This window comes from Rhinoderma darwinii, chromosome 3, assembly GCF_050947455.1.
Source record: "Rhinoderma darwinii isolate aRhiDar2 chromosome 3, aRhiDar2.hap1, whole genome shotgun sequence".
Classification (NCBI taxonomy): Eukaryota; Metazoa; Chordata; class Amphibia; order Anura; family Rhinodermatidae; genus Rhinoderma; species Rhinoderma darwinii.
This window is the reverse complement of record NC_134689.1, coordinates 296367422-296395038: the sequence shown is the minus strand read 5'-3', so window position 1 is coordinate 296395038 and position 27617 is coordinate 296367422. Positions and strand designations below refer to the sequence as shown.

The 27617-nt window shown below is 44.9% G+C and overlaps 1 protein-coding gene across 1 annotated transcript; it reads right to left on the bottom strand.

Annotated features, from left to right (window-relative positions):
* Positions 1-19435: 19435 nt before the first annotated feature.
* Positions 19436-20380, bottom strand: LOC142750447 (olfactory receptor 2B6-like). The gene has a single exon (XM_075859447.1). The coding sequence runs from the start codon at positions 20378-20380 to the stop codon at positions 19436-19438; it is 945 nt and encodes a 314-aa protein (XP_075715562.1).
* Between the last annotated feature and the right edge of the window lie 7237 nt (positions 20381-27617).

The following is a 27617-nucleotide window of genomic DNA, read 5'->3' as shown; positions in this document are numbered from 1 at the left end:
GGTTGTTTTCTGAGGCGTCTTTGGTTCAGGTGGTTGAAGTTATTGATTAAAGAGCAAATAGGCAAGTTGGCTTCCCCTGCAATCATGTAAGGTGTAACGTCCGTGGTCACTGACCACAAACTCCTTCCATCCAGTCGACGTCCTTCCCTCAAGAGATGTCTGCACATACGGCCATCCTGCTCCACAGTGACCACCAGGGTGCGCTCACGAGCTCAGTCCAGACTTGAGAAGCCAGAGCGCACGCATGTTGGTAAATGAGCTAATTGCTCCAGAGCACCCTGGGCTATAAGAAGGTTCCATGACAAAAGACACAAATTTGACCCTGGGTAGTCAGCGGGTGCAATATATAGTCAGAAAAGGAATGCCTGCAGGCAAACAAAACCCTATTTCCTGACCACCCAATAGATAATAAGGATAAAGTTAGAAATTACAACCTTTATTAAGCTACGTGTAGCAAGAACAAACTATACACATAAATTTTAAAAATTTCACTGCCACAGACCGAAGTCAGTTTAACAGCTGGAGAAACCCAGCAGAGTATCTGAAATTTGCGATGTGTGCCGAGTATCGGCAAACAGTTAGTGCAGGGGCATCAGTGCCTCTATTAGTATGTAGACAAAGATCCGGCTGAGACAGGGATTAAAAATCAACACAGCCCCCCCGACATGTTTCGCTAACTAGTAGCGTCCTCAGGGGTACACGGGGCTAATGGAGCCCCATGTACCCCTGAGGACGCTACTAGTTAGCGAAACATGTCGGGGGGGCTGTGTTGATTTTTAATCCCTGTCTCAGCCGGATCTTTGTCTACATACTAATAGAGGCACTGATGCCCCTGCACTAACTGTTTGCCGATACTCGGCACACATCGCAAATTTTAGATACTCTGCTGGGTTTCTCCAGCTGTTAAACTGACTTCGGTCTGTGGCAGTGAAATTTTTAAAATTTATGTGTATAGTTTGTTCTTGCTACACGTAGCTTAATAAAGGTTGTAATTTCTAACTTTATCCTTATTATCTATTGGGTGGTCAGGAAATAGGGTTTTGTTTGCCTGCAGGCATTCCTTTTCTGACTATAAGAAGGTTCCAGACCCATCCTCCCACGCCTGAGCTTTGTTGTTGTATTCCAAGTCTGTCTTGCAAATGGTCCCTTAGTGTTTCCTGCTCCCAGTGTTTCATGTTCCTGTAAACTGTATTCTGATCTAGTGCCGTGCTTAGCTGTAGCCGTGCTGTGCTTTATACCACGCCTGTCCTGCTTCTCCATGCCTGACGTCTACCTGCTGCCTAGTTCCTGCTTAGCCTGCCTTTTTACTGTCCGAGCTGCCACAGGTACCCTATATAAACTATACTGTAGACTCTGACCTCCGCCCTGTTGGCCAGCTGCCATACCGCCTAGGCGGTATGGCCTAGTGGGTCCACGAACCCTACTTGACCGTAAGCTCAGGCCATGGACCCCGCTGGTCAATCCAAGACCATGACGACGTCACAAGAGATGCGGGCGGATATGCTAGACCTTTGGTCTCGACTGGACCAACTCCTCCAGGCTTTGAACATTCTCGCACGTCGGCAGGAGGCACGAGCTGACGTTCCTCCTACTACACCTCCTGGCAGTGTTGATCCTCAGACTACACCTCCTGGCAGTATCGACCCGCGTTTTTCTTTGCCACTTCCGGACCGCTATGATGGAGACGCAGGTACCTGTCGTGGATTTATTTTTTTTTATACTCGTTTTATTAAGAACTGTTGCAGTAACAAGTATAAAATCAGTCACACATCTCTGATTGTTAAATACATCACATTGGATCAAGGAAATTTACATACAGCAAGTCAAGTAATGAGAACATACAGAACATTCCAAAAATATACAGTAATATGCTATAAACAATGGCACTTAGACTGGTTTACTTTGACGTATGTATGACTATTGTAATAAAAGGACAAAAAACAAGAACAGAAATAAAATAAAACAAAACAAAACAGCCTAGGACCCATGTCACCCATGAGCATCTAATAAATCATACACAGCAAGTTCAAGGAAATACATAGTAAAAATGCGGGTCACCTATGTTACTATCTCACAGTATCTGGTGAACCAGCGGAGGGGTTGACTGTCAAAGGGGAGTTGTTCCAAATATCCCAAACCTTAGAAAACTTAGTACTACAACCACGATTCAGAAATACAACCTTCTCGAAGGGTATTACAGAATTTACCAATCCCTTCCAATAACCAATGGATGGAAGTCGATCATTCATCCAATGCTGTGCTATAGTTTTTCGTGCTAGAAACAGAGTCTCTCTCAAAAAAATTCTAGTGTGGTGATTCCATGTCTCCCCATCCAGTATACCAAACAAACATATCTTAGGACATAAAGGGATACCTACATGTAATAAGGACGATAACAGAGATAGTATGTCATTCCAAAAGTCCCTAATGATGGTGCATGACCATATCATATGCCAAAAATCTGCCTCTGGAACTTGGCATCTCAGACAGTCTGAAGAAGGCAATCGTCCCATTTTGAATATCCTAACCGGGGTCAAATATGCCTGGTGTATTATACACAACTGGATCATTTTATTATATGCGGATGGGGAAACATGAAGATGGGACTCCAAAATATAATTCCAATCATCTGTGTGAATGGTAGGAATCCACCATTACCATCTACTCTCTATGGCAAGGGGTGTGGAATTCACCGTGATGGGTAACAAATGGGTATATAGAGCGGATATCAGGCCTCGTGGACCCTGGGAGTTAAGAATCCCTATCAGTGGGAAGGAAGAGATTGTTAAGTTATTTCTCAAGTGGTGGAATTGGGTTTGTAAAATATGACGAATCTGCAGATACCTATGAAAATGGGTGCGTGGTATGTCATACTTAGTCTGCAACTGAGTGAATGAAAGTAGGACATTATCCTCATATAGGTCCCCTATAGTTCCAATAGCTGGACATAACCATGGGGGCATTAAAGGAAAGTAAGAAGCATTGTTCCATAAAGGCATTTCAGACACGATATCATTGTAACCCAGCTGCTGTTTCGCTTGTACCTGTCGTGGATTTTTGAACCAGTGCCAGATCCACTTCAACCTGTATACTAGGACAATTTCATCTGACAGCGCAAGGGTTGATTTCATCATCTCTATCCTCACTGGCAAGGCTCTTGCATGGGCGAACCCTATCTGGGAGAGACAAGGACCAGAGACCAGTGACTTCCAGGGCTTCCTCCGGACTTTTCGCATGGTGTTTGAGGAGCCTGGACGGGTCTCATCTGCAGCGGCTTCCTTGATTAACCTACGCCAAGGAGACACCTCCGTGAGCGAGTACGCCATTCACTTCCGCACCCTGGTGGGAGAACTGTTATGGAACAATGAGGCCCTGGTGGCTGCATTCTGGAATGGACTGTCTCCCAAAATTAAGGACGAACTTGCCGCTCTAGACCTGCCTTCTACCCTGGAGGACCTCATCCTTCTGTCCGCCCGGATTGATATGCGGATCCGAAAACGCCTCCAAGAGGTTCGTCGGGAGGGAGGCCTTCCTAGTCTGGTCCCTACTTTGCAGCAACCCCTGCTGTCGACAGATGTCGATCCTCCTAAGGAGTCTGTGATGATGGAACAGTGTAAGCTATCCACTTAGGAGAGACAACGCAGACGCACTTCGGGACTCTGTCTATATTGTGGCTTCGGCGGCCACCTTGTGCTCCTGTGTCCCCAAAAATACAAAAGCCTAGGGTTGCTAGGAGAGGCAACCTTGGGCAAGAAAGGACTTCTGTCTAAATTGTCCATACCAGTGACCATAGTGTCCGGTGAGAGAAAGCATCAGGTCTCTGCATATCTGGACTCTGGATCCGCTGCTAATTTCATGCGCAGAGATCTGGTGGATCTTCTTCAATTAACCACTACCCCTCTGGAGAGACCATTGAGAGTTGCATCAGTGAATGGACTACCTCTACCAGACCCAGTTATAGCTGTGACCAAGCCGCTGAGGCTCCAAGTGGGAGCTCTTCACTCCGAACTCCTGTCGTTCTATGTCCTATCCAAAGCCGTTAACCCTGTGTTGCTGGGCCTGCCTTGGCTCCGACTACATGCCCCAGTCCTGGACTGGAATTCTGGGGAGGTTCTCCAGTGGGGCCTTGAGTGTCAAAGCCGATGCCTGGTGCAGATTTGTTCGGCTCAGCCTTCACTGCCTTGGTCATTGGCAGGATTGCCGGGTCATTATGCTGAATTTCCGGACATCTTCAGCAAGAGGGAGGCGGAGACATTGCCTCCACACTGGGCGTATGACTGCCCTATCGAGCTGACTCCTGGTGCATCCTGTAAAGGATCTGCCAGACACAGCTTCTGTGTCGACTCCCGTGGTTAATCAGTCTGCACCTGCTCCTAGGTCTGATAGAGTGACTCGATCTGCTACCACTCAGACTGGTAGGCTCAGGAGTGGGAGAACCTATCACAGCCTGGCCAGACGGTTCTACCTCCCGCCCTCGGCCTATTTATACCTTCATTTCCTGCTTGTCTTTGCCTGTGATTCTTTCCTGTTTCCTGGCTCTGCTGCTCCTGCTATTATTATTGACCTTGCTTCATTTTGACCCTGGCTTTACTGACTACGCTCCTGCTCTGCTTTTGCTACCTCGTACAGTCCTGGTTTGACTCGGCTCATTCACTACTCCTGTTGCTCACGGTGTTGCCGTGGGCATCTGCCCCATTTCCCTTAGCTTCTGTGTACCCTTGTCTGTTTGTCTGTCGTACACTTATTGAGCGTAGGGACCGTCGCCCAGTTGTACGCCGTCGCCTAGGACGGGCCGTGCAAGTAGGCAGGGACTGAGTGGCGGGTAGATTAGGGCTCACCTGTCTGTCTCCCTACCCCGTCATTACATAATCACAGGCCCATATACCTTTTCTACCCTGGTCCTTGACACAACTATGGACCCCCTTGAGACCCTGGCTCAGCAAATGCAGGGCCTCTCCCTACAGGTCCAAGCCCTCGCTCAGAGGGGCAACCAGCGTGATTCTACCCTGGTAGTGCCTCCCACCTCACCTCTTGTACCCCACCTCAAGTTGCCTGACCGGTTCTCAGGGAACCGGAAGACTTTTTTTCTCCTTTCGGGAGAGTTGTAGGCTCTATTTCCATCTAAAGCCCCACTCCACAGGTTCTGAGAGCCAGCGAGTGGGTATAATTATGTCCCGGCTCCAGGACGGGCCCCAAGAATGGGCCTTCTGCTTGGCTCCTGACGCTCCTGAACTTTCCTCTGTTGATTTTTTTTTTCTGCTCTTGGGCTCATATATGACGAGACTGACAAGACTGCCTTTGCCGAAAGTCAGCTGGTGACCTTACGTCAGGGTAAGAGACCCGTTGAGGAGTACTGTTCTGACTTTAGGAAGTAGTATGTAGCTTCTCGGTGGAATGACCCTGCCTTGAGGTGCCAGTTTAGATTGGGTCTGTCGAACTTCCCTTAAAGACCTCTTAGTTAGCTATCCCTCTTCAGACTCTCTAGATCAGGTTATGGCTTTAGCGGTACGTCTTGACTGATGTCTCAGGGAACGACGACTTGAACGTTTTTGTGCTTTCTCCTCTGGCTCCCCCATGATGGCTCCCGAGGTTCCATTGCTTCGTTCTTCCACGGAAAACTCGGATGAACCAATGCAACTCGGGGCCTCCGTGTCTCCCCAACAACGTAGAGAGCTCCGCAGGAAGAATGGTGTCTGCTTATACTGTGGGGATGACAAGCATCAAGTGAACAACTGTCCTAGGCGTAAGAATAAGCAGCCGGAAGAACTTCCGTGCCTAAGTGACCATCGGGGAGGTCACTTGGGCGCACAGGTATTTCCCATAAATACGAAACCTAATAAGATCTTGCTTCCCTTTCAGGTCTCTTTTGAGGGTAGGCCTGCTAACGGCAGTGCCTTCGTGGATTCAGGGTCTTCTGCTAATATTATGTCTGCGGAATTTGCTATGTTTCTAGCTATGCCATTGATTGATTTGCCTAAACCTGTCCCGGTAGTGGGTATCGACTCCACTTGCTAATGGTTATTTTACGCAGCATACCCCTGTTTTTGATCTCATTGTTGGCTCCATGCATTTGGAGCAGTGCTCTGTACTGGTGATGCAGGGATTATTGTCCGATTTGGTTTTAGGCCTTCCCTAGTTGCAGATGCATAATCTCACGTTTAACTGGAATACTGGGGATCTTACCAAATGGGGTAATGAATGCATGTCGTCATGTTTTTCTGTTAATTTTATTTCTCTCCCTGAGGAGGTGAACACTCTACCTGAGTTTATTCAGGAATTCGCTGATGTTTTTTCTAAAAAGGCCTCCAAAGTGTTACCTCCTCATAGAGAATAAGATTGCGCTATTGATTTGGTACCAGGAGCTAAGCTCCCTAAGGGTAGAATATTTAATCTCTCTTGTCCTGAACGTGAGGCCATGAGAGAGTATATCCAGGAATGCCTGGCCAAGGGTTACATTCGCCCCTCTACTTCTCCTGTAGGTGCTGGCTTCTTCTTCGTAGGGAAGAAGGATGGTGGTCTTAGGCCGTGCATCAATTACCGAAACTTGAATAAGGTCACTGTAAGGAACCAGTATCCCCTTCCTTTGATTCCTGATCTCTTTAATCAGGTTCAGGGGGCCCAATGGTTCTCTAAGTTTGATCTTCAGGGGGCTTATAACCTTATCCGCATCAGAGAGGGGGATGAGTGGAAGACTGCGTTTAACACACCCGAAGGTCATTTAGAATACCTCGTCATTCCCTTTGGGTTGTGTAATGCTCCCGCGGTCTTCCAGAATTTCATAAATGAGATTTTAAGAGACTACCTGGGGGTATTTCTTGTAGTGTACCTTGATGACATACTTGTGTTTTCCAAGGACTGGTCCTCCCACATTGAGCATGTCAGGAAGGTGCTCCAAGCCCTTCGGGAAAACAAACTCTTTACTAAAACCGAAAAATTTGTGTTTGGGGTGCAGGAGATACCATTTTTGAGTCAAATCCTCACTCCTAATGAATTCCGCATGGACCCTGCCAAGGTTCAGGGTGTGGCTGAATGGGTGCAACCTGCCTCCCTGAAGGCATTACAGTGCTTCCTGGGGTTTGCTAATCATTACAGGAGATTTATTGCTAACTTCTCGGTCATCGCTAAGCCTCTTACGGATCTTACTCGCAATGGTGCTGATCTCCTCCACTGGCCTCCGGAGGCGGTCCAGGCTTTTGAGGTCCTTAAGAAGTGCTTTATCTCGGCCCCAGCCTAACCAAATGGAGCCATTCATAGTGGAGATTGATGCCTCCGAGGTGGGAGTGGGTGCTGTCTTGTCCCAGGGTACCAGGTCCCTGACCCATCTCCGTCCCTGTGCCTACTTCTCCAGGAAGTTCTCGCCCACTGAGAGTAACTATGACATTGGCAACCGCGAACTCTTAGCCATTAAATGGCCATATGAAGAGTGGCGCCACTTCCTGGAGGGGGCTAGGCACCAGGTAATGGTCCTTACCGACCACAAGAATGTGGTTTTCCTAGAATCTGCCCGGAGGCTAAACCCGAGACAAGCTCGATGGGCGTTGTTTTTTACTAGATTCAACTTTTTGGTCACCTATAGGGCTGGGTCTAAAAATATTAAAGCTGATGCACTGTCGCGTAGCTTCATGGCCAGCCCTCCTTCGGAGGAAGATCCTGCTTGTGTTTTGCCTCCAGGTATAATCATTTCCTCTGTTGATTCTGACTTAGTCTCCGAAATTGCGACTGATCAAGGTTCAGCTCCCGGGAACCTTCCTGAGAACAAGCTGTTTGTTCCCCTGCAATTCCGGCTAAGGGTACTCAGGAAAAATCATGACTCTGCACTATCTGGCCATCCAGGCATCCTGGGTACCAAGCACCTCATTGCCAGAAACTATTGGTGACCTGGGTCGCCGAAAGACTTTAAGGCCTACGTCGCCGCTTGTGAAATTTGTGCTAGGTCCAAGACTCCCAGGTCCCGACGAGCGGGCTTACTATGTTCTTTGCCCATTCCCCAGGGACCTTGGACCCATATCTCCATGGATTTTATCACCGATCTGCCTCCATCTCAAGGCAAGTCGGTGGTGTGGGTTGTAGTAGACCTCTTCAGTAAGATGTGCCACTTTGTGCCCCTCAAGAAACTACCCAATGCTAAGACGTTAGCTACCTTGTTTGTCAAACACATCCTGCGTCTCCATGGAGTTCCTGTCAATATTGTTTCTGACAGAGGGGTACAATTTGTTTCATTGTTTTGGAGTGCTTTCTGTAAAAAGTTGGAGATTGATCTGTCCTTCTCTTCAGCCTTCCATCCTGAAACTAATGGCCAAACCGAGAGGACTAATCAGTCTCTAGAACAATATTTAAGGTGTTTTATCTCTGACTGTCAATATGATTGGGTCTCCTTCATTTCCCTCGCCGAATTTTCCCTTAATAACCGGGTCAGTAACTCGTCAGGGGTCTCCCCCTTTTTCTGTAATTTTGGGTTTAATCCACGGTACTTTTCCGTTTCACCTGGTGGTTCCAACAATCCCGAGGTATATGTCGTTCATCAGGAACTGTGCACAGTCTGGGCCCAGGTTCAGAAGAACCTAGAGGTGTTCCAGAGCATACAAAAGATTCAGGCAGATAGAAGACGTTCTGCTAACCCCTTGTTTGTGGTCGGGGATCTGGTGTGGCTGTCTTCAAAAAATTTGCGCCTTAAAGTCCCGTCCAAAAAATTTGCTCCCCGGTATATAGGGCCGCACAAGGTCATTGAGGTCCTTAACCCTGTCTCCTTCCGACTGGAGTTACCCCCGTCTTTTCGAATACACGACGTGTTTCATGCCTCCCTCCTGAAACGCTGCTCCCCGTCCTTGGCTACCTCGAGGAAACCTCCGGTTCCTGTTCTCACCCCTGAAGGGGTAGAATTCGAGGTGGCCAAGATTGTGGACAGCAGGATGGTCCAAGGCTCCCTCTAGTACCTGGTTTATTGGAGAGGATATGGGCCTGAGGAGAGGACTTAGGTACCCGCCCGGGATGTTCACGCTGGGGTATTGCTCAGAAGGTTCCATCTTCAGTTCCCCAATAAGCCAGGTCCACCTAGAAAGGGTCCAGTGGCCCCTCATAAAAGGGGGGTACTGTAAAGGATCTGCCAGACACAGCTTCTGTGTCGACGCCCGTGGTTAATCAGTCTGCACGTGCTCCTAGGTTTGATAGAGTGACTCGATCTGCTACCACTCAGGCTGGTAGGCTAGGAGTGGGAGAACCTATCACAGCCTGGCCAGACGGTTCTAGCTCCCGCCCTCGGCCTATTTATACCTTCATTTCCTGCTTGTCTTTGCCTGTGATGCTTTCCTGTTTCCTGGCTCTGCTGCTCCTGCTATTATTATTGACCTTGCTTCATTTTGACCCTGGCTTTACTGACTACGCTTCTGCTCTGCGTTTGGTACCTCGTACACTCCTGGTTTGATTCGGCTCGTTCACTACTCCTGTTGCTCACCTGTGTTGCCATGGGCAACTGCCCCATTTCCCTTAGCTTCTGTGTACCCTTGTTTGTTTGTCTGTCGTACACATTTTGAGCGTAGGGACCATCGCCCAGTTGTACGCCGTCGCCTAGGACTGGCCTTGCAAGTAGGCAGGGACTGAGTGGCGGGCGGGTAGATTAGAGCTCACCTGTCTGTCTCCCTACCCTGTCATTACACATCCCTTCCCCGTGGTAGGGTATATACTCTCTCCTTGCCAAAGACTCTGTCCATGTCCGCCTATGTGAAAGAGAACTTGGAGAGGGGCTTCATACGGAAGTCTTTCTCCACGGCAGGAGCCGGGTTCTTCTTCGTCATAAAGAAGGATGGTTCTCTTCATCCTTGTATTGACTACCGAGGTCTCAACCAGATCACTGTGAAAAATAAATATCCGTTGCCACTGATTCAGGTCTGTTTGATCATATACGTGGTGCCAAGATTTTTTTCCAAATTAGACCTGCGTGGGGCTTACAACCTAGTCCTGATTCGCCAGGGTGATGAATGGAAGACTGCATTTAACACCCGTTATGGACTTCCAGGAGTTTGTTAATGACATTTTCCGTGACCTCCCCTATGTTTGTGTAGTAGTCTACCTTGATGATATCTTGATTTTTTTCTCCAGATCCTATGACGCATCAGAGACATGTCCGTCAAGTTTTGCTGCGGTCAAGGGAGAATCGTCTGTACGCTAAGTTGGAAAAGTGCGTGTTTGAAAAAGATGCTCTACCCTTCCTGGGCTATATCATCTCGAATCGAGGTCTTCAGATGGATCCTGAAAAGGTAAAATCTGTCCTGGAATGGCCACGCCCTCAAAGCTTGAGGGCCATACAGCACTTTCTGGGATTCGCTAATTTTTACAGACCGTTTATTCCAAACTTCTCACTGACTTCTCCTATCTCTAACCTCACTAAGAAGAGCATGAGCATCAAGGTGTGGACTCCTGAGGCAGAGTCCGCATTCAATAGCCTGAAGAGTGCCTTCACGTCAGCCTCTATCCTCCATCATCCAGATGTCTCTCTACAGTTCTCGTTGGAGGTGGACACATCTTCTGTCGGTGCTGGTGCACTCCTGTTCCAGAGAGGCTCCAAGGTTAAGTCAATGGTATGTGTATATTTTTCTAAGCTCTTCTCTTCCGAAGAACGCAACTACTCGATAGGGGATCGGGAATTACTGGCCATCAAATTGGCTCTGGAGGAGTTGAGACATCTACTAGAGGGTGCAGCTCATCCCATCCTGATTTTTAGGGACCATAAGAACCTTACCTATCTCCAGACGGCCTAACGGCTGAACCCTCGTCAGGCCAGGTGGACACTGTTCTTTACCAGGTTCCAGTTTGAGCTCCATTATCGCCCGGCTGACAAGAAGGTGAGGGACGATGTCTTGTCCAGGTCTTTCAAGACAGATGACACCATAGAGATTCCACAGAACATCATAGATCTGTCTTGCATTGTCTTTGTCAATCCCCTGCAAGTTGGGGACGTTCCTCCAGGGAGTACTTTCGTGCGCCTGGCTGACCGTGGAAGAATCCTCCGCTGGGGACACTCCTCTAGACTGGCAGGTCACACGGGGACCCGTAAGACTCGGGATATGATTGCTCGTCATTTCTGGTGGCCCACGCTGCCCAAGGACATTAAGGACATTATGGACTTTGTTTCTTCCTGTTCAGTATGTGCAGCCAACAAGGTCGCTCAATCCAGACCTGCTGGTCTGCCAGCCATTGCCTGTGCCCAATTCCCCCTGGCAGCATATAGCTATGGACTTTATTACGGACCTGCCTCTCTCTGCCGGATGCAGTGCTGTCTGGGTGGTGGTGGATCGATTTTCTAAGATGGCCCACTTCGTTCCTCTGACCGGTCTTCCTTCTGCTCCTCTGCTGGCTAAGCTGTTCATTCAAAACATCTTCCGCCTGCACGGCTTGCCGCAGCATATTGTGTCTGATTGGGGGGTTCAGTTCACCTCGAAGTTCTGGAGAGCCCTCTGTGGACTCCTAGGCATAAAGTTGGACTTTTCCTCGGCCTACCATCCTCAGTCCAATGGTCAGGTCGAGAGGATCAACCAGATCTTGGAGAACTACCTACGCCACTTCATCTCCAAGCAGCATGATGACTGGGTGCAGTTGCTTCCGTGGGCTGAGTTCTCTTACAACAATCATACCAGCGAGTCGACACAGAAGACACTGTTCTTTATTGTCTTTGGCCAGCACCCACGAATTCCTCTCCTGGTCCCTGTGACGTCTGAAGTGCCAGCTGCTGACACAGCCTTTGGGGACTTTCTGCAGATCTGTCAGCAGACTCGATCGTCCATCCTGCTGGCGATCGACCGCATGAAGCGGAAGGCGGACACAAGGAGAAGAGAACCCCCTCAGTTTCTTCCTGGCACTAAGGTCTGGCTGTCCTCCAGGAATATTCGACTGAGCGTGCCATCTTACAAATTTGCTCCCAGGTTCCTCGGTCCCTTCGAGATCCTGCAGCAGATCAACCCTGTCGCCTACAAGCTTCGACTGCCTCCTACCCTCAAGATCCCCAACTCTTTCCATGTTTCTCTCCTGAAGCCAGTGGTTGCCTCCAGCGGCCCTTCAGACACCTTCGAGATTAAGGAGATCTTGGACATTAAAAAAGTAAGAGGAAGAAGCTTTTATTTAGTAGATTGGAAGGGGTTTGGTCCAGAAGAGAGGTCCTGGGAGCCAGAGGATAATCTCATTGCTCCTACCCTCTTTAAGAGGTTTCTCTCTCATTCTGGTCCCAAGAGGAGGAGGCGTAAGAGGGGGGATACTGTAAAGTCTGTGGTCGCTGACCACAAACTCCTTCCATCCAGTCGACGCCCTTCTCTCAAAAGATGTCTGCACATACGGCCGTCCTGCTCCACTGTGACCACCAGGGTGCGCTCACGAGCTCAGTCCAGACTTAAGAAGCCAGTGCGCACGCATGTTGGTAATTTAGCTAATTGCTCCAGAGCAACCTGGGCTATAAGGAGGTCCCAGCCCCATCCTCCCACGCCTGATCTTTGTTGTTGTATTCCAAGTCTGTCTTGTAAATGGTCCCCTAGTGTTTCCTGCTCCCAGTGTTTCCTGTTCCTGTAACCTGTATACTGATCTAGTGCTGTGCTTAGCTGTAGCCGTGCTGTGCTGTATGCCACGCCTGTCCTGCATCTCCACACCTGACGTCTACCTGCTGCCTAGTTCCTGTCTAGCCTGCATTGCTACTGTCCGAGCTGCCACAGGTACCCTATATAAACTATAGACTCTGACCTGCGCCCTGTTGGCCATCTGCCATACCGCCAAGGCGGTATGGCCTAGTGGGTCCACGAACCCTACTTGACATAAGGAAAATAGAATAAACTAAATGTATCAGCAAAAAATTAAAACAGATAAGACAACAAATGGGTTTTAGTATGTATTTTAATTAGTAAAATAGTAATAATAAGGCAATATATCAGTTTTGTTCTGAATTTCCTAACAGTGGATTCACATGAATAGTGTTAGACTATAATGCCCTGTTCGTTCACACGAAAATTGCGGCAAAAAACGTCCGAAATCGCCTCCCATTGATTTCAATCGGAGGCGTGTTTTTTCCGCTTGCGACATGCCCTTTCTTCGGGTGCTTCCGTCTCTGACCTTCTATTGACATCAATGGGAGGCAGAGAAAGCATTTTTCACAGTTTTTTTTTACCCGCAGCGCTCAATGGCCGCAACAGAAAAATGCTGCGGCAACGGCGTGCAGGCAGGTCAAAATCTGCTTCAAAATAAAAATCTGTGTGAACAGGGTCTAACAATTATATTGATTTTTATATACATTGCAAGACTACCAACTATAATTTTCACAATAATTGTAAGGTTGTTAGTGCACGTATTTTGGGCACCCTATCATGTAGATTCCTGGCAACATCTATCAGATTGATCCCTACAGTGAATTTATAATTTAGCCATTTCTTTTGTATACTGTCATAACTCTGTGACTTAAGATAACTAGGTCTAACTGCTGTCTTGAATTAAACCACTGATAACACATTGTGATATTATGAAGAGTTGTGCAAAATGACTGCAACAAAGGATGGTGAGTTTACTGTATCTCTGGGTGCTAGTGATGGCAACAGTCTATAAAGCCTTTGCTAGGGGATGTGGACTATTCAGGGGATTGAAAAGTTGTGGGCGTACCTGGCATACCACTAATGTGAACGGAAACATAAGCTGGCGTAACAAATGCAGCAGGAACACAAAAGGTGGATGAAGTCAAGGTCAAGGGTCATAGTCATAGACAAGATCAAGGGTCATAGTGAGTGTGCAATCTAAGACATAGCAGGATCTGTGGCAGATGCTGGGACAAATGAGGGCAACATGCTCCTTCAGGTAAGGAGCAGTGACAAACTCTGCTACATATGAATAGCTTTTTACCTTGGACTGCAGTGTACAATCTGTAAATAATATGGGTAGAAAACGTGCCATTATCTGGTCTACTGAAAATAGCTTCAGGAGTCTTTATGAACAGCTCCTCCAGATGCTGAATGTATATGATTTTCTTAAAGAGGCTCTGTCACCAGATTTTCAAACCCCTATCTCGTATTGCAGCAGATCGGCGCTGCAATGTAGATAACAGTAACGTTTTGTTTTTTTCAAAAACGAGCATTTTTGGCCAAGTTATGAGCATTTTTATATTTATGCAAATGAGCCTTTCTTAAGTACAACTGGGCGTGTTTAAAGTTAAGTACAATGTGTGTGTACATCTGGGCGTTTTTACTTGTTTTACTAGCTGGGCGTTGTGAATGGAAGTGTATGATGCTGACGAATCAGCATCATCCACTTCTCTTCGTCAACACCCAGCTTCTGGCAGTGCACAGACACACAGCGTGTTCTCGAGAGATCACGCTGTGACGTCACTTCCTGCCCCAGGTCCTGCATTGTGTCGGACGAGCGAGGACACATCGGCACCAGGCGACAGAGGCTACATCGACTTACCTGCAAACGCCGATGCTGCTGCAGAATCAACTGTAGCCTCTGTCGCCTGGTACCGATGTGTCCTCGCTCGTCCGACACAATGCAGGACCTGGGGCAGGAAGTGACGTCACAGCGTGATCTCTCGAGAACACGCTGTGTGTCTGTGCACTGCCAGAAGCTGGGTGTTGACGAAGAGAAGTGGATGATGCTGATTCGTCAGCATCCTACACTTCCATTCACAACGCCCAGCTAGTAAAACAAGTAAAAACGACCAGATGTACACACACAATACACGCCCACTTGTACTTAACTTTAAACACGCCCAGTTGTACTTAAGAAAGGCTCATTTGCATAAATATAAAAATGCTCATAACTTGGCCAAAAATGCTCGTTTTTGAAAAAAGAAACAAAAACGTTACTGTAATCTACATTGCAGCGCCGATCTGCTGCAATACGAGATAGGGGTTTGAAAAATCTGGTGACAGAGCCTCTTTAAACTAGAAGAAAAAGGAAAAATAAGACCATTTCCTGATAAAACCCACCCATCCCTCATTTCAACTCCATCTCAGTGTTTTCTACTTGTATGGGCTTTGCTGGTGGTACTAGGGAAGGTGTCCAGAAATTTTTTTTTTTATATGTTATTGCTTTTAGTATGTCATTAAAATACATTTTATTTATTTGTGTCTTTGTGTTGTACTTTTTTCTTTTTTGTTTCTTTTACTTCTCTGTGGGGGCTGCCATTTTTTTTTCATCTCTGTATGTGTCGATTAACGACACATACAGAGATGGAATACGGCACATACATCCCCATTCACTATAGTGTACACCGTCTGTGTGGGAACGGCGCATGCGCCGCTCCCACACAGACCAAAAGGAAGGTCTTCGGCAGAGCGACATCCGGCGCCATTTTCTTGTGGATCGGAAGCTGCGGCCGGACAGTAAGATGACTACTTCCGGTCGCGGCTTCTGGCCATATATTCAGACGCAAGGACTAGGAGCGGAGGTAGCGGCGGCGGCGACAGCGACAGCGGCAGGAGCAGGTAAGTTATGTTTGTGTATGTGATGTGTGTGTATGTTCGTGTTATACTGTGTGATTACCACTGTATCTAATCCACCTACACTGTGCATTCGCTCAAAAAATGGCGGCACACAGTGTAGGAGGTTTGAACATTCAACCCCCTCCTTTCTCCTGGCACTAGCCAGGATAAAGGAGGGGGGATTGTTTGAGGAAACTAGAGCGAGTGTGTCTTCTCCAATTTTGCAGCATAAAGCAATGAGGTATTGTACTTTTAACTAGGGGGCTCTGTGGCTTGTGCTGTTAAGGGGCGCTGACTGGCATGGGTATTTAGGCTCTATAGCCGACCCTGTTATTAAGACTTTAAAGGGAAGGTGTCATGAATTTTTTTTTTTATTATCAAATTGCTTTTATTATGATATTAAAATATATTTTATTTATTTGTGTTCTTGTGTTCTACTTTTTACTTTTTTCTTACTTTTACTTCTCTATGGGGGCTGTGATTTTTTTTTTTCATCTCTGTATGTGTCGATTAATGACACATACAGAGATGGAATACGGCACATACAACCCCATAGAGAATGCGAACGGGAGCCGTTCCATTCACTGCAACGTACGCCGTCTGTGTGGGAACGGCGCATGCACCGCTCCCAAACAGACCAAAACGAATCTCGTTCGCAGAGCGAAATCCGGCGCCATTTTCATATGGACCGGAAGCTGCGGCCGGACAGTAAGATGACGACTTCCGGCCGCGGCTTCTGGCCATATGTTCAAGGAAGCGAAGGCTCAAGAAATAGGAGCGGAGGCGGCAGCGGCGACAGGAGCAGGTAAGTTATGTTCGTGTATGTGATGTGTGTATTATGTTCGTGTATGTTTGTGTTATACTGTCTGCTGAGCACTGTATCTAATCCTCCTGCACTGTGCAGTCGCTCAGAAAATGGCGGCACACAGTGTAGGAGGTTTGAAGATTCAAACCCCTCCTTCTCCTGGCACAAGTCAGAATAAGGGAGGGGGGATTGTGTGAGGACACTAGAGAGAGTGTGTCTACCCCAAATTTGCAGCATAAAGCAATGAGGTTGCTTTACCACATTGACCATGCTGCAATTTTGGGAACTGCTCCCTCTAGTGCCCAGCACATGGAAATGTTATAAATTAGAATCTAATTTATAATATTTCCTGACTTGTGAAAAAATGTAAAAAATTAAAACAACGTGTAATCACTCAAATAATAATTGTTTAACTAAAAAAAAAATAAAAATAAAAAAAAATTCTAGCGACACATTCCCTTCAAGAAATCTGAATTTTAGCTAAAACCCCAGTCTCCTGCAGATGCCAGGGATTAATACCTCCACCCTTACCCTAGACCCCATGGGATATATTGCAAGGACTATAACCTCATCCTTCACAGACTCCTGGAGACCCACAGATATCAGCCGAAGTTGTGTACTATGAAGGTGTTGAGGCTACACATTACTATTTTACATTAGATAGGGCTTACTGTACATATGATTACTACATACAGCATGAATACAGTTTATCGTTTTTATACAGCCATTACTGATTATTATTTTTTTTTTAATGGGCCTAAGACCCTATTTGCTCTTGGTTGCTTAAAAAAATCTCTCCGAATTACACAGGTCACGTAGTAAAGCGGTAGGCCTGGAACAGAGACTGATAAATCTAGAATAAAGCGATTGGTAACATTTTTAACTGAGCAAGTATGTACCCAATGTCCAATACAAATTGGGGAAAAAAAATTGTTGGGAGTGCTTGTTTAAATAATACCAGAATGTATTTTGAAAGGTATCCACAATCTGAAAATATTTATGCCGGACCAAGTCTAGTCAACACTACATAAAATTATGAATGACATTTTCAGCAACGAATCTATACTGGGACCTGAAAGTCAGAGAGATTCAATTAACTGGAAGTACTTTGCTAATGTTAAAAAACGGCCACTTTTAGATAATTATAAAGTCAACCTTTTGCTGAGTGAGAGTTTCAACTCCATTTAGCATTTTATGAAGTAGTGAGGGAAGCTCGGGCTCATCTATGTTGAATTGTGGTTTAGAGAGAATTCTTGTTCTTCCTCAAACTTTACAGTGTTGTAAAACTGTAAGGGCTTATCCACACACAACGGAATTGCTGCAGTAAAGTTTTGCAGCAGTTCCGTTGAAACTAGCAGAAATTCCGCTGCAGCAAAACGCACCATTTCCTGCGGTTTTTACGGCAGGAAATGGTGCGGATTCTGCTGCGTTTTTCACAATGCTGGGAAATGGTGAAATCTCCTCTGAAAAATGCAGCAATTCTGTCCACTTTCCATAGCAGGAATTGACATGTTGTGGTCCGTCAATTTCTGAACTGAATTTTTACGCAGCGTGTGGATGAGTTTTGTTAAATCTCACCCGCTTTGCTGCTACTGTATTCTGCTGCGTTTTTTCAGTCCGCAATTCCGGACGAAAAAAATGCAGCAACTCCTCAGTGTGTGGACGAGCCCTAAGGGTCAATTCAGACACAGTGAAAAATAAAAATCTGTCACAGATTTTTTCTCAAATCCATTGATATCTGCAGTCAACCTGTGGCTAAATCTACATATGTTACATGCAGATTTTGCTGTGAATTTGCCATTAATTTTAGGCTAATTACACAGGGGGAAACCTATGACAAAAATCTACTGCAAATCTGCAACAGTATGGGTGTAATGTAGGCTCAGGTGGTGCCGGGCCAATGTGCGAAGGGCAGTCGCGGAAAGATGGAACAGAAACCAGTAAAAAACTGTCTCTTTTCTTAATCCGGTATTACACTCACAAACGACCTTGCTTCACCTTCTGGCTTGTGGCCTATCCAAATTTGCCTGATTGAGGCTCCTTCCACTGTCACCCGCAACACGCTGTCTCTCACTAGGATGCTTTTGCTCGTCACCCAACTGATAGTGGAACACACACTCAGGGAGGCCCCTGGCCATTCTCCCGCAACAGCTCAAGGCCCTCTCCAATATTCATCACCCAACTGACAGTAGAACACACACACACACACACACACACACACACACACACACACACACACGGAGGCCCCTGCCAAATCACCTGCAACAGCTCAAGGCCCTTTCCGATATTCATTACCCAACTGACAGTAGAACACACACACACACACACACACACACACACGGAGGCCCCTGCCAAATCACCTGCAACAGCTCAAGGCCCTCTCCGATATTCATTACCCAACTGACAGTAGAACACACACACACAGGGAGGCCCCTGCCAAATCACCCGCAACAGCTCAAGGCCCCCTCCGATATTCAGGGTCCTCACATAACACTGGTCAATGGGCTATAGCTCGTGCACTAAACCCTCTATAGGTGGAAACACCCACCTTTTTCAAACCATAAAACCATACAGCTAGAGGTTGTAGTACGTTGGGCATTTTGAAGAATAAAATGACTAGTATTTATATGTTATTACTATATAGTAATTATGTCACGATATTCTCAAATCCTGTACATCCCCTACGCAGATCTGCAACGTCGAAGTCATAGAATTCTAATTAGCCTAAAGCTGGGTTCACACAGAGTTTTTTGCAGGCGGAAATTCTGCCTCAATTCCGTTTGGAAGTTTGAGGCAGATTTTCCTCTCCCTGCACGCCGATTTTCGCTGCATTTTTTGCCCGCAGCCATTGAGTGCTGCGGGCATAAAACGCTGCGAAATACGCTTTCTCTGCCTCTCATTGATGTCAATGGGAGGTCAGAGGCGTAAACACCTGAAGATAGGGCATGTCCCTTCTTTCTCCCGCAAGACGGTTTTACCGCTCGCGGGAAAACGACGCCTCTGCCTCCCATTGAAATCGATGGGAGGCATTTTCTGACGGTTTTTGACGAGTTTTGCAGCGTGGTTTCCGCGTAAAAAAACTCGTAAAAAAACTCAGTGTGAACCCAGCCTAAGACTGTAAAGGGAAGTATTACCAAGAATGAAAAAGCCTATTTTCCTGTATAGTGTCCAGATAGATATGATGAAATAGTTAAACATTCTCTTGCAGAATATTCTTTCTTGTGATTTCTTTTACTGCAACTTTGACATCTTTATTTCTCAAAGTGTAGATGAGAGGATTCAGCATCGGTGTGATAACACTGTAGAACAAGGTGGCCATTTTGTCTTGGTTAGTGACATGAATACTCCCAGGCCTCAAATATATTATGAAAATGGTGCCGTAAAATAATGTGACCACAATAACATGTGAAGCGCAAGTGGAAAAAGCTTTTTTCCGTCCTGTGGTTGTACGAATCTTCATTATGCTGGAAATGATATTGACGTATGTAATAAGGATAAGGAAAAAAGGAACTACAGCTACCACTATAGCACAGAAGAAAATGATAGCTGTATTAAAAGATGTATCTGCACAAGCCAGCTCTAACAATATGGGAGCCTCACAGAAAAAGTGGTTAATAACATTTGGACCACAGAAGGGCAACTGTAATGTATTGAATGTTTGTATGATTGAGTTCGCTATACCACCAACCCAAGATGCAGTTGCCATCTTAATGCACAAGACGGGATGCATAATATTAGTGTAGTGTAAGGGGCTACATATAGCCACATACCGGTCATAGGCCATTGACAACAATAGGTAGCACTCTGCTCCTCCTAGAGAGAGGTGGATAAACAACTGGATGAAACAAGCCGCAAAAGATATGGTCTTCTTCACTGATAAGAAATTTATGAGCATCTTGGGAACTACACTCGATGTATAGCAGATGTCCAACAAGGAGAGATTTCTCAAAAAGAAGTACATTGGGGTGTTCAATCGAGGGTTTATACTACTGATCCAAATTATTACAATATTTCCAATTAAGGAAACAATGTAGCATGTAAGAAATACAATAAATAGCAATATCTGCATGTCCTGCTTATTGGTTAGCCCAATAAGGATGAATTCATCCACAGTTGTGAAATTATTGATGATCATTTCAGTAGTCTGAAAGGAAATTTATATATTATGTCAATTGAACGACCATTGCAGTGACAAAGTAATCCATTAGTGTTATTAAGGATAATACGTTTTTATGTAGCAAATATATTAATATCATGTTCTGGTTGTGTTCATTATCGAATACTCTTTATTCCCAAATATCTTTTTACACTGTTATTTACTAAGCTTAACGCAAATATGTTTGGGCTTTTGATTAACATAAGCTGGTGAGACATGGGTGAGACCTCTGGATCTCCTTGTTCTTATTGACACAGGCATCATAAAAGGCTGCACTCCAGAAAGGCTGATGGTGTGTATATGTCAGGACACTATGACATGGATAGGGGGAAAGCTGGCACTTTCCATTCAGTGTTGGATTTCTAAGATTTACATTTTTGTACTTTCATTGGATCCAGAAGAAACTGGCATTGCATCTTTTTCATCCCTTCCAGAGCTACGCAGTTTCCGAACTCCCATAGTAGTGAATGGCAGTTATGGCAGTAGCGTAACTGCTATTCAGTTCTATGGCAGTTATAGAAACAGCGTAGCTCAGCAAGTGACGCTGTTTCCGTAAATCCCGACCATGTAATCAGTAAGTGGCCGGGAGTCGGCGTGAGCACAAAAAGCTAGAACAGGGTTTAGGGGGCCCCGTTTTAGAGATAGATGCGGGTCCCAGAGGTGGACCCACATCTATCTGACATTTATGACATAACCTGTGGATATGTCATACGTAAATGTCCTTCATAGGAAAACCCCTTTAAGGCCGCTTTCACACACGCGTAATATGGGTGCATTCCTATGCCTGTCTTATGGACACAAAATTTGGACCATCTGCAGTTCATGACAACTGGAGTTAAGGCACCATAGGCTTCTATGGTGCTCTATCTTTTTCTCATGAACTGCGGGTGGTCCGGGTGTTGCGCTCATAATACAGGGGTTAATAAAAAGTTATTATTCTTTTGGATGTACAGACTGAATCTACATTTTTTGTCATTGTATGGGACGGTTGGATCCAGTCCTGTTGGGCTTGCACCCATATCTCTTTCATTTATCCCGGTGCTGTAATCTTCCTGGTTCCATTGGCGCTCATAATACAGACGCAAGAAAGCACCCGTATAATGCTAGTCTGAAACGGCCTAACATGGAGGAAATATGCATATATTTTTAAACAATTGCCTTTATAATAGCTTCATAAACGAGGCATAAACTTAAAGTACTATGTAGTGCTACGTAAGGCTTCGTTCACATCTGCGTCAGGGCTCCGTTCCGACGTTCCGCTGGAACGGAGCCCTGACGGACACAAACGGAAACCATAGGTTTCCATTTCCGTCACCATTGATTTCAATGGTGACGGATCCGGTGCCAATGGTTTCCATTTGTCTCCGTTGTGCAAGGGTTCCATCGTTTTGACTGAATCAATAGCGTAGATGACTGCGCTATTGATTCCGTCAAAACAACGGAAACCTTACAGAACGGTGAGAAACGGAAACCATTAGCAATGGAAGCGTTACCATTGAAATGAATGGTAATGCTAACGGAAAGCTAACGTTTCCGTTTGGTTTCTGTTCGTGGGTCACCCTGACGGGAGGGTCTGATGGAACCCACAAACGGAACCCCGACGCAGATGTGAACGAAGCCATAACTAATATACTGCATGCAGATATCTGAGTCCATATTTCAACCATAGTTAGATATGCACACGTGAAATAATATATATTTTTTTTTACATATATACCTGTTATTAGCCCTTATATTTTATTAATCTCCTGAAATCTGTGTTTAGATGTTATAAACTGAGTAGACTGGATGGCTTTTGAGATGTTAAATTAGATTTTAAGTAGCCTGCTATTAAATGGCAATTTCTTAGAAAGGGTTCCATCACACATCCAATGATCACTACTATAAAATACACCATATGGACAAAGGTATTGGGACAATTCTTAATAACTGCATTCTGCTATTCCATTCAATCCCACTGCCACAATTGTATAAAATCCAGCACCTAGCCATGCAGTCTGCCTTTACAAACATTTGTGAAAGAATGGATCATTCTAAAGAGTTCACTGAATTCAAGCGTGGTACTGTAAGGGTATGTTCACACATTTAACCAAAAACGTCTGAAAATACGGAGCTGTTTTCAAGGGAAAACAGCTCCTGATTTTCAGAAGTTTTTTGAGCAACTCGCAATTTTCGTGGCATTTTTTACGGTTGTATTTGGAGCTGTTTTTCTATAGACCAAATATGCAACTCAGCTCTCTATTCACTGAAATATCTCAACAAGGAGATGAACAACCGGAGCAGGTAAAAAAGAGGTGAAATTCTCAACACCACAAAAAACAGAGACAAAATGATAGTTTTTTCTATAGAGTCTATGAAAAACAGCTACAAAAATGTCCCAAGAAGTAATCTGTACTTCTTTTTCACGGCCGTTCTTTTACGCGGACGTTTTTCAAAACGGCAGCGTAAAAAAATGGCACGTCGGAACAGAACGCCGTTTTTCCCATTGAAATCAATGGGCAGATGTTTCGAGGCATTCTGTTTCCGATATTTCGTCCGTTTTTCGTCCGCTTACGGCTCAAAAAACGGCTAAAAATAAGCCGTGTGAACATACCCTAATAGGATGCCACCGCTGCAATATGTCAGTTCCTAAAATTTCTTCCTTCCTAGATATTCCACCATCAACTGTGATTTATATTATTGCAAAGTGGAAACGTCTAGGAGAACAGCACTCAGCCAAGAAGTGGCAGAACACATAAAGTTACAGGGTGGGGTCACGGAGTTCTGAGGTGCATAGTGCACAAAAGTCCAAACCTCCTCTGGCATTAATATCAACCCAAAAACTATGTGCCGGGAGCTTCATGGCATGGGTTTCCATGGCTGAGCAGCTGCATGCCAGAATTAAATTACCAAGCACAATGCCAAGCGATGGATGAAGGGGTGTAAAGTACGCAGCCACTGGACTCGGGAGCAGTGGAAATGTGTTCTGTGGGACAAAACTTTGGGATGAACTAGAGATTTTGAGCCAGGCCCTTTTATCCAACATCAGTGTCTGACCTCGCAAATGCTCTTCTGAATGAATGGGCAAAACTCCCACAGACACACTCCAAAACCTTGTAGAAAGCTTTCCCAGAAGAGTGGAAGCTGTTTTAGCTGCAAAATGGGGGGACCAACTCAATATTAGTTTCTATGGATTTAGAATGAGTTGTCATAAAAGCTCCTGTAGGTGTAATGTGTAGTTGTCCCAATACTTTTGTCCATATAGTATATATGTTATTGTCATTAGTGAATTAGTAATTAATTTGTTAAGAATAAGCATTCCTGCATAAAACATTTGAAACTAAGGGATATGTCCGCTTGTGACAAAATCATTGCAGAGATTTGTAGGGCAGAAATCCGTCCCACACATCTGAATGGGGTTTGTGAATATCCATGCAGAAACAACTTCATTCCATGCTCATGCTGCAGAAACAATCCCATTCAGATGAATTTCTGCCCCAGAAATTTAGGACACAAATCTGCTGCGTGTGAACATACCCTAACTAGCACAATGAAATAACCTTCCACATTTGAGGAAGCAAAGGTTCCCCAGGCATAGGCATATACAGAGACAAGTTTCCTTACCTTTCATTTAGTAACATGTGACTTGTTAACAATTTGATCTTCCACTATAGTCTAGCAGAACTGTTTTGCACTACAACTCCCCCATCATTTCTTTTAGTATCAGAGCAAGCTGCAGTTCCTTCACCAGCCATGTTGATGTACAAGCAGAACTGGGTTTGCACAGGTAGAATTTGTAAACTGTCTGCTCTCCCATAGGGCTTTTTATGTTGTTTTTCTCTGGTGAGTCAAGAGATTATGTGAAAAAAATTGTAATAAAAAGTAAACTTACAGAAAGTGTTTACCTTGTGTTATTTCTCAACTTGATATGTATACTGTTTAAAGTGTTATTTCCTTGAGCTCTTTTGCAATGGAAACTTTTTGGGGTGAATGGCATTTTTAATGACGTGATCTTCTACATGCAGTAGGTTCTAATGCTTTGTTCACATCTGCGTCGAGACTCCTTGAGCTCTTTTTCCAGTGGAAACTTTTTGGGGTGAATGGCATCTTTATTGACGTGATCTTCTACATGCAGTAGGTTCTAAGGCTTTGTTCACATCTGCGGTTGTTCACATCTGCGTCGGGACTCCTTGAGCTCTTTTTCAATGGAAACTTTTTGGGATGAATGGCATTTTTAATGACGTGATCTTCTACATGCAGTAGGTTCTAATGCTTTGTTCACATCTGCTTCGGGACTCCTTGAGCTCTTTTTCCAATGGAAACTTTTTGGGGTGAATGCCATTTTTAATGACGTGATCTTCTACATGCACTAGGTTCTAAGGCTTCGTTCACATATGCGTCGGGACTCTGTTCATGGGCTCCGTCTGACCTTTCCGCCAGGGGAACCCATGAACGGAATCCCAACTGAAACAAACAGTGACCATAGCTTTCCATTTGCATCACCATTGATTTCAAACCTATGGTTTCCATTTGTTTTGGTTTGGATTCCACTCATGAGTTCCCCTGACGGAAAGGTCAGACGGATCCCATGAACGGAGTCCCAACGCAGATGTGAATGCAGCCTACGACGTACATTAGATCCTGGTCTATAAATGTTACCACCTCCCTTCTATAATGTCTGCAGGTTCAACATAGAGGAGGTATATTTAAAGATTAGCCCAGTACAACCTACACTACTTAGACTACGTTTTCTATTATTGCTTTTAACAACATGATCCATTGTGTTTCCCTCCAGATGGCATTAGTTATTTTTCTTATTCAATATGTTTTTATTGAAGAATATGCAAAGAGGCACAAACAAATCAGTCAATACGCATGGTTCAGCTCGCAGACCGGCAATAGAAATACATATGTACAGAGTTACAAAAAAGTCAAAGTAGGCATATCCAAATCAAAAACACCTATCCATATGTTACATTATTGACATGCCGCAAGTCTATAAGAAAAAGGTGCCTAAATGGTTAGAACCTCAGATAAACATGGTAAATATTTAAACAAAGAAACAAAAACAATAACAGGTGACTATCATGAGATCATCATAAGAAAGCATTAGAAAAGTAATTATGAAAGTAAGGTTACACTGCACCTCTATGTCAGTTAGTAAAATTAGTTCAGAGAAGAGGAGGACAGGGAGAGTTCATATATGGGACTTTTAATGAAGTCTAACCAATTCTGCCAAGTCTTTAGAAATTTAAGATGAGTTCCGCCCTTCCAACTAACCAGTTCCTCCATTCTAAAGATCTGGCCAATTTTTTCCAACCATTGGGGAATGGTAGGAGGAGCCGTGGATCTCCACTTGAGGGGGACTAGTAGTTTATCTGCTGTCAATAAGTGGGTTACTAAAGAATGTTTAGATGGTCAGAAGGAGGAACTCGGCAACCACAACACCACAAGTTCGGGAGTGATATGCAGATCAATATTACATATTATATTTATTTGTCTCGTTATCTCAGACCAAAAGTCCTTGATGACTGAACAGTGATACCATATATGTGAGATAGAGCCCACCTCAGATCTGCATCTCCAACATAACTAATCAGAAGTGAGATGACATTTATAAAGTAGCCGGAGGGTTTTGTACCATCTGGTGAGGGTCTTGTATCAGTTCTCTTGAGTTTTTACACAGCGAGAGAAACCGTGTGAGATGGACAGAATATTAGTAACTTCAGAGGGGGTAAAAATGGTGCCGAGCTGCCTCTCCCAAGACCGCATGTAAGCAGGTTTGGGCAGAGCTGCTAGTTGCAGGATTTTTTAAAATATATTTTAGATAGAAGTCCTTTGGGAAGATTTGGGAACAAAAAATAATATTCTAGCCAATTGATGTCCCGTACAGGTGTTGTGTATTTTGTACAAAATTCTTTACACACCGCGTTGAATGCAAGGTCATGTATGGATGGATATGGGGGTAGACTCTAGAGGTGGAATTAAAGATAACTGGTGGAACCAAAAAGTTTTTTAAGGTAGGATAAATTGTTAAATGCAATAGGTGTGACTAAGGGAAGGGAGTTGGAATGGCGACAGCTTTTAGCAAGGCCTGGGAGTATGCTGAGTGGCATAAGTGGGGAAGGTCCCCTGTCTGTCTGATTTTTCAGAAAGAAGTTCTGCCACACATCCACGGTGCCTTATAATGTTTTGCTCCATGAAGAAGATGTCGCTCAATGTGGACGTGAGGTGGCAGTTGCTGTTGCTTATGTACTAAGGTCAACCATCTCGCGAAATGGTTGGCTCTATAATAGGCCTAAACATCTGGTAATCCGCATCCTCCTTGTTGTCTACCAAGTCGTAATTGAGCATAGGAAATTCTAGAGTGAGCAGAAGTACAGACAAACTTGGAAAATAAGCGGTGAATCTGAATGAAAAAGGATTGTGGAAGCCATATCGGAATTGTCTGCATCACATACAAAATTTACGGCATTATATAGAATTTTAGTACATTTTTCCTGCCCATCCATGAAACATATGGTATTTTTAGGCTTGAGAGATGCGTACTAATTTTCTTTATTAACGGTTTATAGTTATATTCTAACAACCCGGCAGGGTCTGAGAGGATGCGGACACCCAGGTATGTTATGTCAGTAGATTGCCAGGGAAAAGGTGTGGACATTTTAAGTTGTTGGATCACTGAGTCTGGCACCGTAATATTTAATGCCACAGATTTTCCCAGATTAATCTTGAAATTTGAAGCTTTGCCAAAGTCCTCTAGTGTTGAAAGAATCTCCGGAAAAGCTTGAAGGGGGTTCGATATAAATAAAAGTATGTAATCAACGAAAGCAGCGGTGGAGTGTGTGACACCACCTATCTGGAGACCATGAGCAACAGGGGATTGGCTGAATTTCTGGATTAAGGATTCTATAGTTAATACAAAGAGAGAGGGGGATAACGGGCAGCCCTGTCTCGTTCCATTGAGAATGTCAAAAGGTGGGGAAAGGGTGCCGTTTATTCTAATTTTAGCATATCGGTCTTTATAACGTGTGAAAATGGCTTCGATAAAGGAGGGGGGGTGGACCAAATCGGGATGAGACCGCGTCCATAAAATCCCACGCAAATCGATCGAATGCCTTTTCTGCATCAGTGGAGTCCCTTGTGGTTTAGCAAAAGATATTGCATTTATCTCTCTGGTGGTGTTAAATTTCCCTTCCCTATTTGGGAAAAATCCTGTTTGTTCTGGGGCTTAATA